Source organism: Bos taurus, chromosome 1 (assembly GCF_002263795.3).
Source record: "Bos taurus isolate L1 Dominette 01449 registration number 42190680 breed Hereford chromosome 1, ARS-UCD2.0, whole genome shotgun sequence".
Lineage (NCBI taxonomy): Eukaryota > Metazoa > Chordata > Mammalia > Artiodactyla > Bovidae > Bos > Bos taurus.
This window is the reverse complement of record NC_037328.1, coordinates 130,649,543-130,664,945: the sequence shown is the minus strand read 5'-3', so window position 1 is coordinate 130,664,945 and position 15,403 is coordinate 130,649,543. Positions and strand designations below refer to the sequence as shown.

The window sequence follows — 15,403 nt, the reverse complement described above, 5'->3', positions numbered from 1 at the left end:
TCATAACTGGCCGCCAAGCACCCCAAGGGCTTGCTCTTCATTTCCCTTGTCATTCACCATCGCTTACAGTACTGGGCGCCCAGAGATGAGCAGGATTGGCCTGGCCCGGGAAACTCCCAGTGTCTGATCGATGTAGAGAATGAAGTTTCAAACTGACACCTGGCACAGAGGATTGGAGTGCGGGTGGGGCAGAGGGGAGACACTGAGCTTGATCAGGTGGGGTGTAGGGCTAGATCTAAGCTTTATAGGTGCAAGAGGAGAGAGCAGAGGTACAGCGCTCTAATCCACCTAGAGGACTCAGATTCAGGGCTGGGTGGCCCTTGCTAAGAGAATACTACACTGCTGGATATTGCAGACTGGGTGTAGGAAACCGGTTTTAGGTGATACTTATCCATGACAAGCCATTTGTCCCACATGCTTCAGTGAGTCACAAACTCCCCGGGGCAAAACCCGAGTGTTGTGCCTACAACTTCTTAGGGCACCTGCACAGAACGTTTAAGTGCGGGGGCGCCCTCAACACTGGGTTTCTATTCAGACCTTGCCAGGCGCCAGCCCAGCAGCCTGACCCCGCCCCCTGCTGCCTGGACCCACCCCCGGGGGCGGAGACATCCTAAGCTGGAGGCTTGGTGTAGAGCCGAGAGCTGCTGCGGCGCAGCGCATTCCTAGGCGCTGCGCTCGGTGCTCTACTTAGAACCCCGAGTTCGCGGCGCGGAAACTGCGCAGGAGAGTCCACTCGGGCAGGTGCGGCGCGGTGCGGCGGTCTGGTCCTCGCCCTTGGAGGACAGATGTGCCTGGGCGTCGCGGCGCGCAGACCTGAATTCAGGTGAGGGCAGAGGGAGACGACGAGATGCCCTCGGAGGACCCCTGCCCCCCCGGCGCCCGGGGGACCGAGCGCGCGCCGGGCCGCGAGCCGCGCCTACCCAGCCAGCTGCTGCCAGAGCTCTACGCCTTCGCGGCGCGCGTGCTGTTCTGCCTGGCGCCCGTCTACCTAGCCGGCTACCTGGGACTCAGCATCACCTGGCTGCTGCTCGGCGTCCTGCTGTGGATGTGGTGGCGCAGGAACCGCCGCGGGAAGCTCGGGCGCCTGGCTGCCGCCTTCGAATTCCTAGACAACGAACGCCAGTTCATCAGCCGCGAGCTGCTGGGCCAGCACCTGCCCGCTTGGGTGAGCCGGGCCTAGCCGGGCGGAGGGTCGGAGTTGGGGGGATGCCTTGGGGGTTCGGAAGGAAGCTGCGGTCGGCGAAGGAGCTGGGGCGCGCAGACCCGAAGGAGGGCGGGAGCCTAGGACCCTCACACCTGGTCCCCAGGGGACAGACCCTGGGGGCTGTGGCCGTGCCTCTCGCCGCGGCGCTCCCTGGTCTCATTCCCACCGCTGGTCCTGCTGTGCTGGGAGCGTGAACCAGGGTTTCACTTGAGGGCCCAGAACCTGGGAGAAAAATCGCAGGAGGGCCACACCCAGGAGAAAAACAAGGGCGTCTGGGACTCTGCAAAGTTACTGGTGAGGGAGACAGAAGACACTTCTTCCACTCGCCTGTTGATTCAAGGCAAAAACGCAGGGTGCAACACTGACAGATACAGCAGTGACAGAAACGCAGACTAGCTGCCGTTGGCAGAGGCCGGGACAGAGGGAGGCGGCCGGGCTAGAGACCAGAGTTCAGGGATGGGACTGCGAGGGAGAGAGAGAGGCCCAGCCTCCGCCTAGCTGGGACACAGGCTTCTCTCCCTCCCTGGACTGGTAGAGACACGCCGATACACACTCTGCAGCTACACAACCATCTCCTGGTGTGGAATGACCTGGGCTGTGGCTTCTCAAATGCTTCTGATCCTGAGAATCTCCTGGCCCACCTAACAGAAACAAGCCTAGGCCCCACCTCACAACCCCCAGGTGGAATTAAGGAACCTCCCTGAGTCTCATGATCAGTTTGGGAAACACCTGCAAGAGGGGCGTTTGGTCTGAGACTTGGTCTGCTGTAAGCCCTCTTCTCTGGATGATGAACTGGGGCTGGTTGTCTCTGATGGCTTCCAGATACATTCAGGCACACGGCGGGAGAGCTGTCCAGAGGCCACCAGACCCCTCACCTCCTCTGGCTTGAGGCCTGTACTCTAGAATCCAGCCAGGCTGTAGGTTCCTCACCCCCACCGGTGACAGTAACTGCTGAAGGGGGATGAGAAGAAGATATTAGAAAGGCCCGTTTATGTTAAATTCGAAAGTAAGCCTTATTGCATTAGTTTTCTACAGTTGCTGTAAAGTACTACAGGCTGGGTGGCCTAGAAATTTATTAAGACCAAGGTGTTGGCAAGGTTGGTTTCTTCTGATGCCTCTCCTTGGCTCTGTCCCCTTATGTCTTCATGTGGCCCTCCCTCTCTACATATCTGTGTCTAAATTTCCTCTTCTTATAAGATCATCAGTCAGATTAGATTAGGGCCCACCCTAATGGTCTTGTTTTAACTTAATCATCTCTATAAAGACTCTATTTCCAAATACAGTCACATTCTAAGGTACTCGGGATTGGGACTTCAAAATATAAATTTTGGGAGACACAATTTAGCTCATGATACCTTTTATTTATTTATTAACTGCTCCAGGTCTCAGGTGCAGCATGCAGGAATTTTTTAGTTGTGGCATGTGATCTAGTTCCCTGATCAGGGATCAAACCCGGGCTCCCTGCATTGAGAGCACAGAGTTTTACCAACGGACCACCAGGGAAGTCCCCATAATACTTATTAATATATGGATGGACAGTAAAGCTTCAGAATTAGGTTTACAAATATTGGGTAGCAGCCTTGGAGACTGAGTCTGGGGCCTGTCTTCCCCAGACCTTGCTTGTTCTATGGAGGCTTGTGATCTTGAGAAGTGTGGACCCAGAGAGCAGGCCTGTACCTGACCACACTCCTTACTCACTGATGAGGATCTCAGGCTGGCTGTTAGGCCTCTGTCATGACCCCCATGGCAGCCTCAGTCCCTGAGACCTCACCAAATGACACCTCCCCCTTTTTGCCCCTCCCTGTGTTAGGGAGGCCTCCAGGCACTTAGCTGTATACCAAGGCAATGTTTCTGAAATTGGAGTAAGACTCAGATCCTGTAGGGGCCCTGATACTCCCCAACCCCCTATCTCCTACAGACACCATAGAAACTGTTCTGGCTTCTCTTGAGGGAGGTGACCCCAGAGCTACATGGACCTAGCCAACAGGGAGCTCAGCGAGATGGATGAGACAGAACCCAAGACGGTACCTCCTGGATTCTTATCCTGTAAACCATACCCCAGGCCTGAGCCCGCTGGGTTGAAGCAGTGGCCCTGCCAAGAGCAGCCTAAGCAGAGAAGGCCTGTGAGCATAGCGTGGAGGCACGGTGTGGTTGGTATCTGAGCAGGTGTTGGGTGCTTTGCCTGGCTGATGTGTGCAGTGCAGGCTGAAGGACAGGGGCCAAATTGAGGTAGGTGTGATGGAGGTTGGGGCTGATTCTGAAGGGAGTCTGGGGAAGGTTTTGGAAAGGTCCTGTAAAAAGCAGCAGTGCGGGAGGGGTGAAGCTGGAGGAAAGAGACCAGGTGAGAAACCTATTTTAGCCAAGGTGGTATCAGTGGTAGTGGGGACCAAGGTGCGAGGGTGCGGGGGGAGGGCCCTAGAGCAGGGTGCAGGAGGGACCAGGGTCTTCTGCATTCTGATTTGGAGAGCTGGGTGCCTATGACTGGGACTGGGGATCTGGAATGTGAAGCAGGTCTGGGGAAGTAGGTTGTCTGTGTGAACACCTGTGGAGAGCACACAAATAGATGCAAACGTGGGCTTTTGAATCTGCCTCGTGGAGATTTCCATGCCCAGGGATGATGTGGAAAATCTGGAACCTACTTGGTTGAATTTCCCTCTGCCTGCCTCCTGAGGACAGACACTGTTTATGAAGACAGAGGTGGCTCCCATGTGGTGGGGAAGAGGGACCCTTGCCTACGATTTCAGAGCTTGGGCATCTTTATCTGACATGTGGACCCTTCAGTGGGCCTTCTTCCCTGTTTGGAGAACTGGTTTTCTTGAGTGAAAGGGGATTAATGGACTATGATCTTTGGTGTCCAGAAATATTTTTACTAATTAACAACTGGCAGACCACTAGCCAGGGTGTTGAAGAAAAGGTCTTGAGGGCCTTGAAGCCCTGCAGGTCATCACCCAGCACCCAGTGAGTGGGGGTGGACCCCCGCCCCTGCTGCCTGTCCAGCCATGTGCGCACCTTGCTCTAATTTGCACCCAGTCCCTGTGAGGGGACAGAGGCCAAGGCCAGGCTGAGCCAGACCCGAGAGGCCACAGCAATCCCTTCTCACTGCAGCGGTCATTTCCTGCCCCACTAGACTCCTCCTCAACATGTCATACCAGCTGCTGCCTCCAGGTGATAAGAGAAGTTGCTTTCCCGCGCTGGCTCTCATTGTCCCCACGTGTGAAATCCTGTTAAAGGAGGTTGTTTCTGGTCTAACTTGATACAGCTCCACTCCTCCTCTGGTTCCCTTCCAGGAACAGCTCAAGGGAAGGCTGCTTCTGCTATAGAAGGGGTCACAAGTGACGATGCCAGGGAGGCCCTTGTCCTGTGAATGTGACCCAGCCACGTGGACAAACAGCAGTTCCTCTTCTGAACAGGGGAGCAGCCACTGCCTGCCACTCATGCCAATGTTCCTCATACTCAGTTTTTAGATTTTTCAAAGAATTAAGAGCAAAGAGTTGGACACGACTGAGCGACTTTCACTTTCAAGAGCCTTTGCGGTCAGCCCACCTTGCCAGGGCTGGGAGCGGTGGACAGCACAGTGATAGAACTAGAGACCCTGATCCCATAGTCCCCGCTCCACCACTCATCTAGCCATTGGCCTTGGAAGGCTCCGTTTCTACACATGGTTGTGATGAGCTGAGTCTGAAAAGCTGCTTGTTCAGAGCCAGACATGACTGCATGCTCTGGGGGTCTGTCACTGTATCCTTTGCAATTTCCCAGCCCTCTCAACTCTCTATTTTCCTAACATGAAATGAAGCTCATTACCAAATGGCCCAGCAGCAAATGTGCTCTGGAGTTGGATGGCTGCAGGGTGCAGGGCCCACTGGAGACTCCAGCCCTTCCTGGGGTTCCGTTCATGGAATTCCACCTCTGGTACTTCCTAAACTTCCCACCTGATCTTCAGAGTCAGTCCTTGGTGCTCTGGGCTCCTCAGGTAACCTATACTGCTTGAAGCCTCCACCCTCCCCTGCCCAGAGGCTCAGGCCCCCAGCTGGGTCTCCACAGGCTGCCTCCAAGATCTGGGCACAATTGGCCCTTTGCCGCCCTGTGGTTTATGGGTTGTTGCTCATGGAGCCCTTGACCAGCGCTCACTTGGATAATTGGTTTGTTTATCAGATATTTTTGTGCCCCTGCACGAGTGGGCCGGTGTGAGGAGGGAAGTTTGGTACGAGTCTCACCTGCCTCCAGGTGGATGTGTCTGGGGGATGAGGGCCCGCCTGGTAGGGGAAAGAACTGTCAGAAACCTTGTGTCTATCTGTGGTCTCAGGCCTGGCCATGCTCACTCTCCTGGCAGCTGATAGCAGTCAGTTGGCAGCTTCATGGGAGACAGTTAACCCTCGTGTGTCTCCTGCGGTGGGAGTGGGCTGATGTGATGTGGTCGTGTGGACTTGGAGTCTGAGGCTCATTCACTGGGGGACCTTGCGAAGGTCCTCTATCTTCTCTGAGTCTCTGATTCCTGCCTGACTCTGAGTCTCTGATTCCTGCCTGAAAATGATGAGGTTCTAGGGGATGCTCTAGAGCCTTTTTAGCTGCAGGAGTGTGCCACCACTGATCAGCTCCAACTTAGCTTTTCTCCAGTGCCCCAAACCCACAGGACACTGTTCCCAATCTTTCTTGCCTCCCCACCACCTAAGTGGGGGTGCCCACTGAAGCAAACACCCAGGAGAGGCGAGCCATTCACTCAAAGCATTGAGCGATCCAAGGTTCGCAGCAGCATCCCTGGGACGATGATACCTGGGATGGATCCTTCTAAGTTTCTGTGCCAGCTGTTGAGCCCAACAACCAGGGCTGAGCGCTTTGCTTTCCTGAGGTTGAGAGTTCACATTCCTTTTGTGGGTGGAGCGGCAGTCTTCCAGGGCCCAGGCTCCCACAGTCAGTCCTGTACTAATTCTGCTAATTAGGGGAGTAAATGCAGTGACAGCTGTGAGCTAGGGTCGGAACTCTCAACTTCAATCCCAAAGCTCAATTCCCAGAGTCAGGGCCATGGAGCCTGGTTTTAAACATCAAGACTCGTTGGGCATGGCTTGGAGCTGGGGACTTCTTTCCCAAAAGGCCTCTGCAGCCTCTGTGAGGTCATTCATATGGCTCCGAGTCAGGCCCATCCTCAGGAAGGAAGGGGCAGGGCAGGTTTTAATCATGCCCCTTGGGTCTCTGCCCCACGACCTAGTGATGTGTCATGGACTTATCATGTCCTGGGCCTGGGTTGGGTAATAAGAGAGGCAGAATGTGGGCCTGGCACAGGGAACTTAGGCATCCACATGTTTGTTCCTTTACTCAGTGAGCAAGCATCTATTGAGGACTTGCAATGCCAGGCACCATGCTGCACCCTGGCCCACAACATGAGTGACACATGGTCCCTGCTTTCAAGGAACCCCTGAGCTGAATGCAGACCCACGAGAACAGGCTTTTCTGACACAGCATGATCCTATAATGTGGAATGCACGTTCTGGGAAAACGGGGGAGGGAATGAATCTAACCCAGACAGCCTCCTTGGAGGAAGAGGCTGTAGGAGGGGGTGGGTCACTCCGAACCCAAAGTTTCCATCATGTTTGGTCACTTGAGTGGCTCATCTTGTCCTGGGGTGAGCAGATCTGGATGGTAATTAATGATACCCAGACTCACAGGACTCTGATGCTGGAAAAGATTGAGGGCAAAAGGCGAGGGGGGTGGCAGAGGATGAGATAGTTAGATAGCATCACCGACTCATTGCACATGAATCTAAGCAAACTCCAGGAAATAGTGAAGGAAAGAGGAGCCTGATGTGCTGCAGTCCATGGGGTCGTAAAGAGTCAGACATCAGACAAGACTTAGCGACTTAACAACAGCAACGAGACTCACAGGAGACTGCCTGGTGCAAGTTACGGGGAGCTGAATCTTCCTGGAATAGAGGAGTCCCCGAAACCTTTTCTCCAAGCTAAGGATCCAAGTCATTGGGAGGTCAGCTGGTAGGTTGGGATCAGGGCCAAGGGTAGAACAGCCCCTGTCCTTCACCAGGGGACAGAAAGGCACGGAGAGCTGATTTCAGCTTGTCTTGGCCTTGTGGTCCAGAGCCTTGACCCCAGGCAGAGACGGTCTGTCTGTGGGAATGACCCCAGTGACTTTGGGGGAGCTGCTGGGAGGTGTGAGCTGTCATCCTCATCATGACTCATGAAGGCCACAACACAGCTACATAGAGGAGCAGGGGACTGGGGCCTTCCTATCCTCCCACCCTCCATTCAGAGTTACTTCTCCTGGTAGACTCTCAGGCATTTTTAAATCTCAGGAAACCTAGAGCTCATAGCCCCAAAGTGTTCCTGTGTGCTGGAGGAAAGTTTCCCCTCTCCCTCTTCCCCTCCTTCCTCCTCCACCAACTCCTCCTCCACCACCTCCTCTTCTACTGCAAATAGTGAAGAGACAGTTAAATGTTTTCTGGCCCAGTGGGAACTATTAAAGGGACAGAGTCTCATTCTCGTTACCTCTCCTGTCACTTCAAACCAAGGAAATGATGGTTGAATCCCTTAGGCTGCACTGGGAGTCAGGGCTCAGCTCCTGTGCACCCTCTCTGTGTAGGTGTGGGTGGCTGCTCCTGCCTGAGAAGTCCCATCCCACTGTGCCCAGGGTCACTAGTCCTTGATAAGCCAAGGAACTCTCCAGGAGGTAGGATGTTTCAAAACCCCAGGTTCACCCAATCCATTCTTTTGCCCACACTGTGTTTACTTTTTAAAGTAACTGGCTATAAACTGGTTAAAAATCTCATTTTTCTGGTTATAAAAGTGCAAATATTCCCATGGTAGGATATTTGGATATGGACTATAAGTAAATATTAGAGTAAGCATTTACAATTCCACCACCCGGAAATATACCCTATGTTTGAGAACACTTCCTTTGTATAAAAGGTGTATGAAAACAATCTTTTGAAAACTTGTACTCTTGAATTTTTTTTTCTTTTTGTGGCCTTAATATTATCTTGCAAACGTTCTTTCAAAAAATCCTTAAAGGTTATGATATCCTTAATATGAAGAGACCGTAAGTGGCTTGACCATTTCTCGGACATCCAGTATTTTGGTTATGTCAAAGTTGGACCTGTTTCTTTGGTGGGCCGAGGTGGGTGTTGTTTCCTCTCTGTGTCTGCAAATTTCTCCCTCTGATCTTCCAGTCTGGCTCCCTTGACTCTTCCTTCAAGTCAAAGCTCAGGGACCTGCGCTGCAACCCTTCTGTCACACCCACTTCCCGTGTTGACTTGCACCTACCTATTTTTATGTCCCAACTTTTCCTCCAGATCAAACAGTCTTTTAAGGTGTGTGTCTTATATCTCTCTGTACCTTCAGCTCTTTGCTCAGTGCCCAGTTCAGATAGGCTTTCAATAAAAATCTGTGGCATGAATGCCACACTGAACATCGGCAATGTAAATCTTGGTCCCTGGACTTCCCTGGTAGTCCAGCAGGTAAGACTTGGGCTTCCAATGCAGGGGACCTGGATTTGATCCCTGGCTGGGGAACTAAGATCCCACAAGCTTTGCAATGTAGCCAAAAGATTAAAAAAAAAAAAAAACAACAACTCAGACCCTGTTTCTCTAATTCCTTATATAGATTACACATTAAACTTATCTGTCAAAACTTAAGAACTTGAAAGGTCCTCATTTCCTCTTCACTGTGGCCTTATCAGCATGGAGGAGGAACAGGCAGAGGAGGAAGAAGATGATGACTATTGTTGTTCAGTCATGTCTCTTGGAGCTTGCTCAAATTCACTGAGTCAGTGATGCCATCCAACCATGTCATCCTCCGTCATTCCCTTCTCCTGCCTAAAGTCTTTCCCAGCATCAGGGTCTTTTCTTCACATCAGGTGGCCAAAGTATTGGAGCTTCAGCTTTAGCATCAGTCCTTTTGATGAATATTCAAGGTTGATTTCCTTTTAGATTGACTGGTTTAATCTCCTTACTGTCCAAGTGACTCTCAAGAGTCTCCTCCAACACAGTTTGAAGGCATCAATTCTTTGGCGCTCAGCCTTCTTTATGGTCCAACTCTCACAACTGTACATGACTACTGGAAAAACCATAGATTTGACTAGCCGGACCTTTGTTGGCTAAGTAGTGTCTCTGCTTTTTAATATGCTGTCTAGGTTGGTCATAACTTTTCTTTCAAGGAGCAAGCATCTTTTCATTTCATGGCTACAGTCACCATCTGCATTGATTTTGGAGCCCAAGAAAATAGTCTGTCACTGTTTCCATTTTCCCCCATCTGTTTGCCATGAAGTGATGGGACCAAATGCCATGATCTTCATCTTTTGAAGGTTGAATTTTAAACCAGCTTTTTCACTCTCCTCTTTCACCTTCATCAAGACGCTCTTTAGTTCCTCTTCACTTTCTGACATGAGGGTGGTATCATCTGTATATCTGAGGTTATTGATATTTCTCCTGGCAAAATTCTCTTGATTCCAGCTTGTGCTTCATCCAGCCCAGCATTTCACATGATGTACTCTGCATATAAGTTAAGTAAGCAGGGTGACAATATACAGCCTTGACGTACTCCTTTCCCAATTTGGAACCAGTCTGTTGTTCCATGTCTAGTTCTAACTGTTGCTTCTTGACCCACATACAGATTTCTCAGAAGACAGGTCAGGTGGTCTGGTATTCCCATCTCTTGAAGAATTTTCCAGTTTGTTGTGATCCACACAGTCAAAGGCTTTGGCGTAGTCAATTAAGCAGAAGTAGATGTTTTTCTGGAATTCTCTTGTTTTCTATGATTCAATGGATGTTGGAAATTTTCTCTCTAGTTTTTCTGCCTTTTCTAAATCCAGTTTGTATATCTGGAAGTTCTTGGTTCATGTACTGTTGAAGCCTGGCTTGGAGGATTTTGAGCATGACTTTGCTAGCTTGTGAAATGAGCATGATTGTCTGGTAGTTTGAACATTCTTTGGCATTGCCCTCCTTTAGGATTGGATGGTTGGCCTTTTACTAATTTAATGAGCAAGAGGATAAGTTTTTTTACCCTCAAGGCATTACCAGACCTAGCAGGGTCACTGAACTCTCTGGCAATTTAGGATTATACTCAGGTGGGGCTTCCCCAGTGGCTTAGTGGTAAAGAATCTGCCTGCAGTGAAAGAGACCTGGGTTTGATCCCTGGATTGGGAAGATCCCCTGGAGAAGGGCATGGGTTCATAGGAGCCCAGCAGGCTACAGTCCACTGGGTCACAATGAGTTGGACACGAATGAAGCAACTTTGCATGCATGCATGCACTCCTTGAAGCAATGACTCTGCAGGTAGCTCAGAGCAGTCCGTCTCTGCTCTGAGCCCTTACTCCTCAGCCTGGATGACAGGCTTCTGCCACCCAGATGACTGTCTGCTCAGTCATCCTGCTGAGTCCAGCCAACTGAGGACAGTTCAAGGCTGGATGTGCTGTTCAGGAACCTACAGATTCTAGAACAGTGGTTATTGTTTAGTTGATCAGTCATGTCCAACTCTGCAACCCCATGGACTGTAGCCTGCCAGGCTCCTCTGTCCATGGGATTTTTCAGGCAAGAATACTGGGGTGGGTTGCCATTTCCTTCTCCAGAGGAATCTTCCCAACCAGGTCTCCTTCATTGACAAGTGGATTCTTTACTCCTGAACCACCAGGGAAGCCCAAAAATGGAATTCCAAGCTGGCAAAGCAGTTATTTCTCTTAAGGCACTTTGGGCAGGGTGATTTTCACCCCAAAAGTAACAGATTTAATAGCTGTTTTCAGGACTTTCCTGGCGTTCCAGTGGTTAAGACTCCAAGCTTCCAATACAGGGGGCCCAGATTCAGCACCTGGTTGGGGAACTAAGATCCCACATGCTGTGCTGTACAGTCAAAAATAATAATAATTTTTAAAAGCAGTTTTCATGGTTAAACGTTTACCTCCCAAGAACAGAGGAAAAAAGGGATGTAAGGCAATGTTTCATCAGGAGATAAGTGACTGAAATATGGGCGATTTTCTGGTGGGGGAGGAACTCTGTAGAGGCACCCAGAGAGCAGGGACTGTCTCAAGAGGACAGGAGGCCTCTTGTGCAGCGTCCCCTTCCCCGCCAGACACCTGGGAGAGGATCTTCTCTCTTCTTTCCATTGGGGATGGGTTGGTAAGATCAGATGAGTCAGCAGGAATGTGTGTATAGAAATGCCCTTTGGAGCAGGATCCAGAGGCTTTTTTCTTTTTCTTTCTAGAAAAGAGAGTATGTACTTAGATCTTTGTGTGTACATGTGATTCAGTGGCAGAAAGTGAAGAGGAACTAAAGAGTGTCTTGATGAGGGTGAGAGAGGAGAGTGAAAAAGCTGGCTTGAAACTCAACACTTAAAAAACTAAGGATCATAGCATCTGGTCCCATTCTTTCATGAGAAATAGATGGTTAAGAAATGGAAGCAGTGACAAATTTTGTTTTCTTGGGCCCCAAAATCATTGTGGATGGTGACTTCAGACATGAAATTAAAAGACAAGTGCTCCTTGGAAGAAAAGCTATGACCAACCTAGACCACATATTAAAAAACAGAGACATTACTTGGCCAACAAAGGTCTGGCTAGTCAAAGCTATGGTTTTTCCAGTAGTCATGTATGGATGTGAGAGTTGGACCATAAAGAAGGCTGAACACCAAAGAATTGATGCTTTCAAATTGTACTGCTGGAGAAGACTCTTAAGAGTCTGGACTGCAAGATCAAACCAGCCAATCCTAAAGGAAATCAACCCTGAGTGTTCATTGGAAGGACTGATGCTAAAGCTGAAGCTCCAACACTTTGGCCACCTGATGTGAAGAGCTGACTCATTGAAAAAGACTCTGATGCTAGGAAAGATTGAGGGTGACGGGAGAAGGGGGTGGCAGAGGATGAGATGGTAAAATAGCACTACCAACTTGATAGACATGAATTTGAGCCAATTATGGGAGACAGTGGAGAACAGAGGAGCCTGATAGGCTGCAGTCCATGGGATCACAGAGTTGTAGATGACTTAGCGACTGAACAACAAGTGATTCTATGGATGGGTCTGTGTAGTTCTGGGTGGGTGTGTCTGTGTGTACATGTATCTGTGCATCTGTGTATATCTTGGTATGTGTGTCTACATGTGTGTGTCCACCTACCTGTATATGTCTGTGTGTATCTCTATGTCTGTACACAGCTGCTCCCAAGGGAGGAGCCACTGTCTCTGTGAGTGCGAAGCAGGATTCACCGAGTGACAGGCATGCTCTCTAAGTGAAGCCCTCTAGTCCCTTGCCTCCTGAGAGAGTCTGGTGGCCAGAACCTCCTGTCCAGGCCTCTCAGCCCAACTTCAGCCCATCTGTGGGCTCCACCCCTCCACCCCCTGCCCACCTATGGCATGCAGCCCTCACAGTCTGGTTCCATTTCCTCACTGCTGTGCAATCACTTTTCCTAAAGAGTTTAAGAAATAAAGCATGTGACCACCTAAAGATGAAGCACCAACATGACCATTTTGATGGCCTCTGCCAGTCTAGAATTCTTAGACATGTTTTATTTATTTGTGTGTGTGTGTGTATTTATATGGCTATACTGGCTCTTAGTTGTGGAATGCAGGGTCTTCAGTTGCAGCATATGGGTCTAGTTCCCTGACCAAGGATTGAACCTGGGCGCCCTGCATTGGGAGTGCAGAGTCTTAGCCACTGGACCACCAGGGAAGTCCCAGACTTGGTTTGATTAGCAGTCTTTCTTGCCTCTCTAGGCTCTGATTACCACCACTCTTGACCATATCTAAAGATGCCATCATTAAATTATTAGTCCACTTTGCCTGGAAGGCTTTGGCCCAAGTACACTAATAGCAGCATGACAGTGTAGCTTAAGGAGGCTGTAGATGTGGGCTGAAAGCTCACCTGTTGAAACTTGCCCAAGGGCTCCTGCGGGCGGAAGAGCAGGCATCTGAGATTCTGGTGACTTGACCACAGGCCCCAGCAACTTTTGAATTTTCCAGGATTGCTCTGGAGAACTGCTCACACCCGTAATACATCAGTCAGAAGAGTGTTCGTGTTTCTATGGAGATGAACCTTCAAGAGCTCTGTCTCCATTTAGAAGTACATCTGTCCTTTCTCTCTCTGGATTGTAGATCCTGTGGGCAGCACAGGACTGAGCAACTTCTCTGCTCTCAATCAGGATAAACCCGAGGCTGCAGGAAAAGGGCCACACACCTGTTAGAGGCCAGGGCAGCCTCAAGCCAGGCAGAATCGTGATGCTGTGTTTTTCACCTGTTAGTTCATGCCTCCCTTTGCTCTTTGTGGCACAAAAGATATTCCCTTTGTAAAAGAAGTGAGGTCCGTAGGCTACGGGTAAAAATTTGATGACAAAGCGATATTCTCCTAAGAGTAATCACTGGAGACACAGGCTGTGACTGTATCCCTGGTCAGGAACACTGGGGAGCAGAAGGGCCACCTTGTTCTAGGTCTGGGGCAGGTCCTCCAGCCTGGGAGGCCCTGAGCACTCATGCTCTCGCATCCTCCACCACCAGGATCAGAAGGAGCAGGTGAGCTTATTAAAGATGCAAGTTTCAAGGCCCTGCCCCATCCTCCTGAGTCAGAATCTCAGAGGGACCTAACCAAGAATCCACATTTCACCAGCTTTCCAGGTGAAGTTTTTATACAGAAAAGTTTGAGAACCGTTCAGAGTCTAGCCCTTTGCATTGCCTGGTGGTGGGTGTGTCTCTCATCCTAGCTGGTCCCAGAGACTCCTGGATACTCCCAGGCTCATGGGAATTGGAACGAAAATGACTTTAGGATTCAGTCTGAGAGTGAGCCAACCTGGCTTCTTTTTCTGCCTTCCCTTTGTCTACCTGGGGAGGGAAAGACAGAGGCAGAGGCTTTGATTGGATCCTTTTGCCCTGCCTACGTTTGGAGCACCCCCATTGGGCAGAATTTCCCATGGGGCCTCTTGGGCACTGGGCTCAGCCAATCAGCAGAGGCCAGGGAAACAACAGGGTCCTTCCTCTTGTGCTTCAGCGGTTTTAGCTGTGTTATCCTCTTCTCATCTTCTGCTCTCTTTTCTCAGCAGTCTCCCAAAGTGCAAAGCCATGGGCACGAGGAGACCCAGAGAATTTGCTGGGCTTTGGATCAAACAGAACTAGACATACAACCCACAGGATCTTGTTTTTGGCAAGTACCTAAGGTCAGAGGTGTCAGTGTTTGTACCTCTGAGGTCTGTATGCCTTCCACCAACAGTCACCATTTCTGGAGCATTTACTCTGAGCTGGGAAGTATAATGAGCACCATACTTGAATTGTTTTATTTAATTTTCTCAATAACTCTGTGAAGTTGGTAGTACTGTGCCCACATTATGGATAAGAAAACTGAGGTTGACAGAGGTGGCATTTTAAATGCATAGGAGTAGGTTAGAAAAGCACTAAGAAGTAGATTTCAAATGCTGACGTTTCAGGCAGCAGCAGGAGAGGGCAAATGCATGAGGGGAAAGACTTGAAGCTGGACTTAGGTGAGAAGATCTGAGTTCTGGTCTCCTGGTTGATTTTGGCAAGTGCTATTCTCTGAGCCTCTCCTCATATGTAAAATGGGGATAATTGCATGTTTGCTGTTCACTTTATACAACATGAGGAGGATCAAATGAAAGTGTCTATGGAACCCTATGCATGTGTTAGTTGCTCAGTATGTCCAACTCTTTGCGACCCCATGGCCTGTAGCCCGCCTGTGTCTCCAGGGAAGAATACTGGAGTGGGTTGCCATTCCTTTCTCCAAGGGATCTTCCTGACCCAGGGATCAAACCAAGATCTCCTGCCTTGCAGGCAGATTCTTTACCATCTTTTATCACCAGGGAAGCCCTTAGTGACTTAGAAAGTGTGGCTTAGTGGTGAAGGCTCAGGTCCCATGAGGGCAGTCCTCTGCCAAATTAGACTTTCTGCAGGAGATGAAAACAGTGGTATGTAATGTTTTATAAGAGGAGTGAGTGTGGACGAGTGGAAAATCACAGACAGTCCTGGATCTGGGTCACAGCTCTCGTACTCCACAGCTGGTGATTGTAAGTTCACTCTCAGCCTTAGTTTCATTATCTGTAAAATGGGGCTAATAAGGGATTAAAGTAAGTCTTAAAGGACATAACATGAATTCAAAAAGGTTGAAAACAGGATGGAAAAAAGATACAACTGGACAACTTTGAAATAAAAGCAAGCCCATAGTAACAATTTTCATATTAACTCAGATATATCTTAAAGACAAAGATGTTATATGC

The 15,403-nt window shown here is 49.9% G+C and overlaps 1 protein-coding gene and 1 non-coding gene across 2 annotated transcripts in view; one reads left to right on the top strand and one right to left on the bottom strand.

The window, feature by feature from the left end:
* The first annotated feature begins 651 nt into the window (after nucleotides 1–651).
* Nucleotides 652–15,403, top strand: part of ESYT3 (extended synaptotagmin 3) — a 55,695-nt gene continuing 40,943 nt past the window's right edge. The window contains exon 1 of the mRNA XM_002685050.6: nucleotides 652–1,165. Within this exon, the coding sequence (XP_002685096.2) occupies nucleotides 848–1,165 (318 nt within the window). The 5' untranslated portion in view covers nucleotides 652–847. The remainder of the gene's footprint in view (nucleotides 1,166–15,403) is intronic.
* Nucleotides 12,786–12,858, bottom strand: TRNAG-CCC (transfer RNA glycine (anticodon CCC)). The gene has a single exon. It is a non-coding gene; the product is annotated as a tRNA-Gly (tRNA).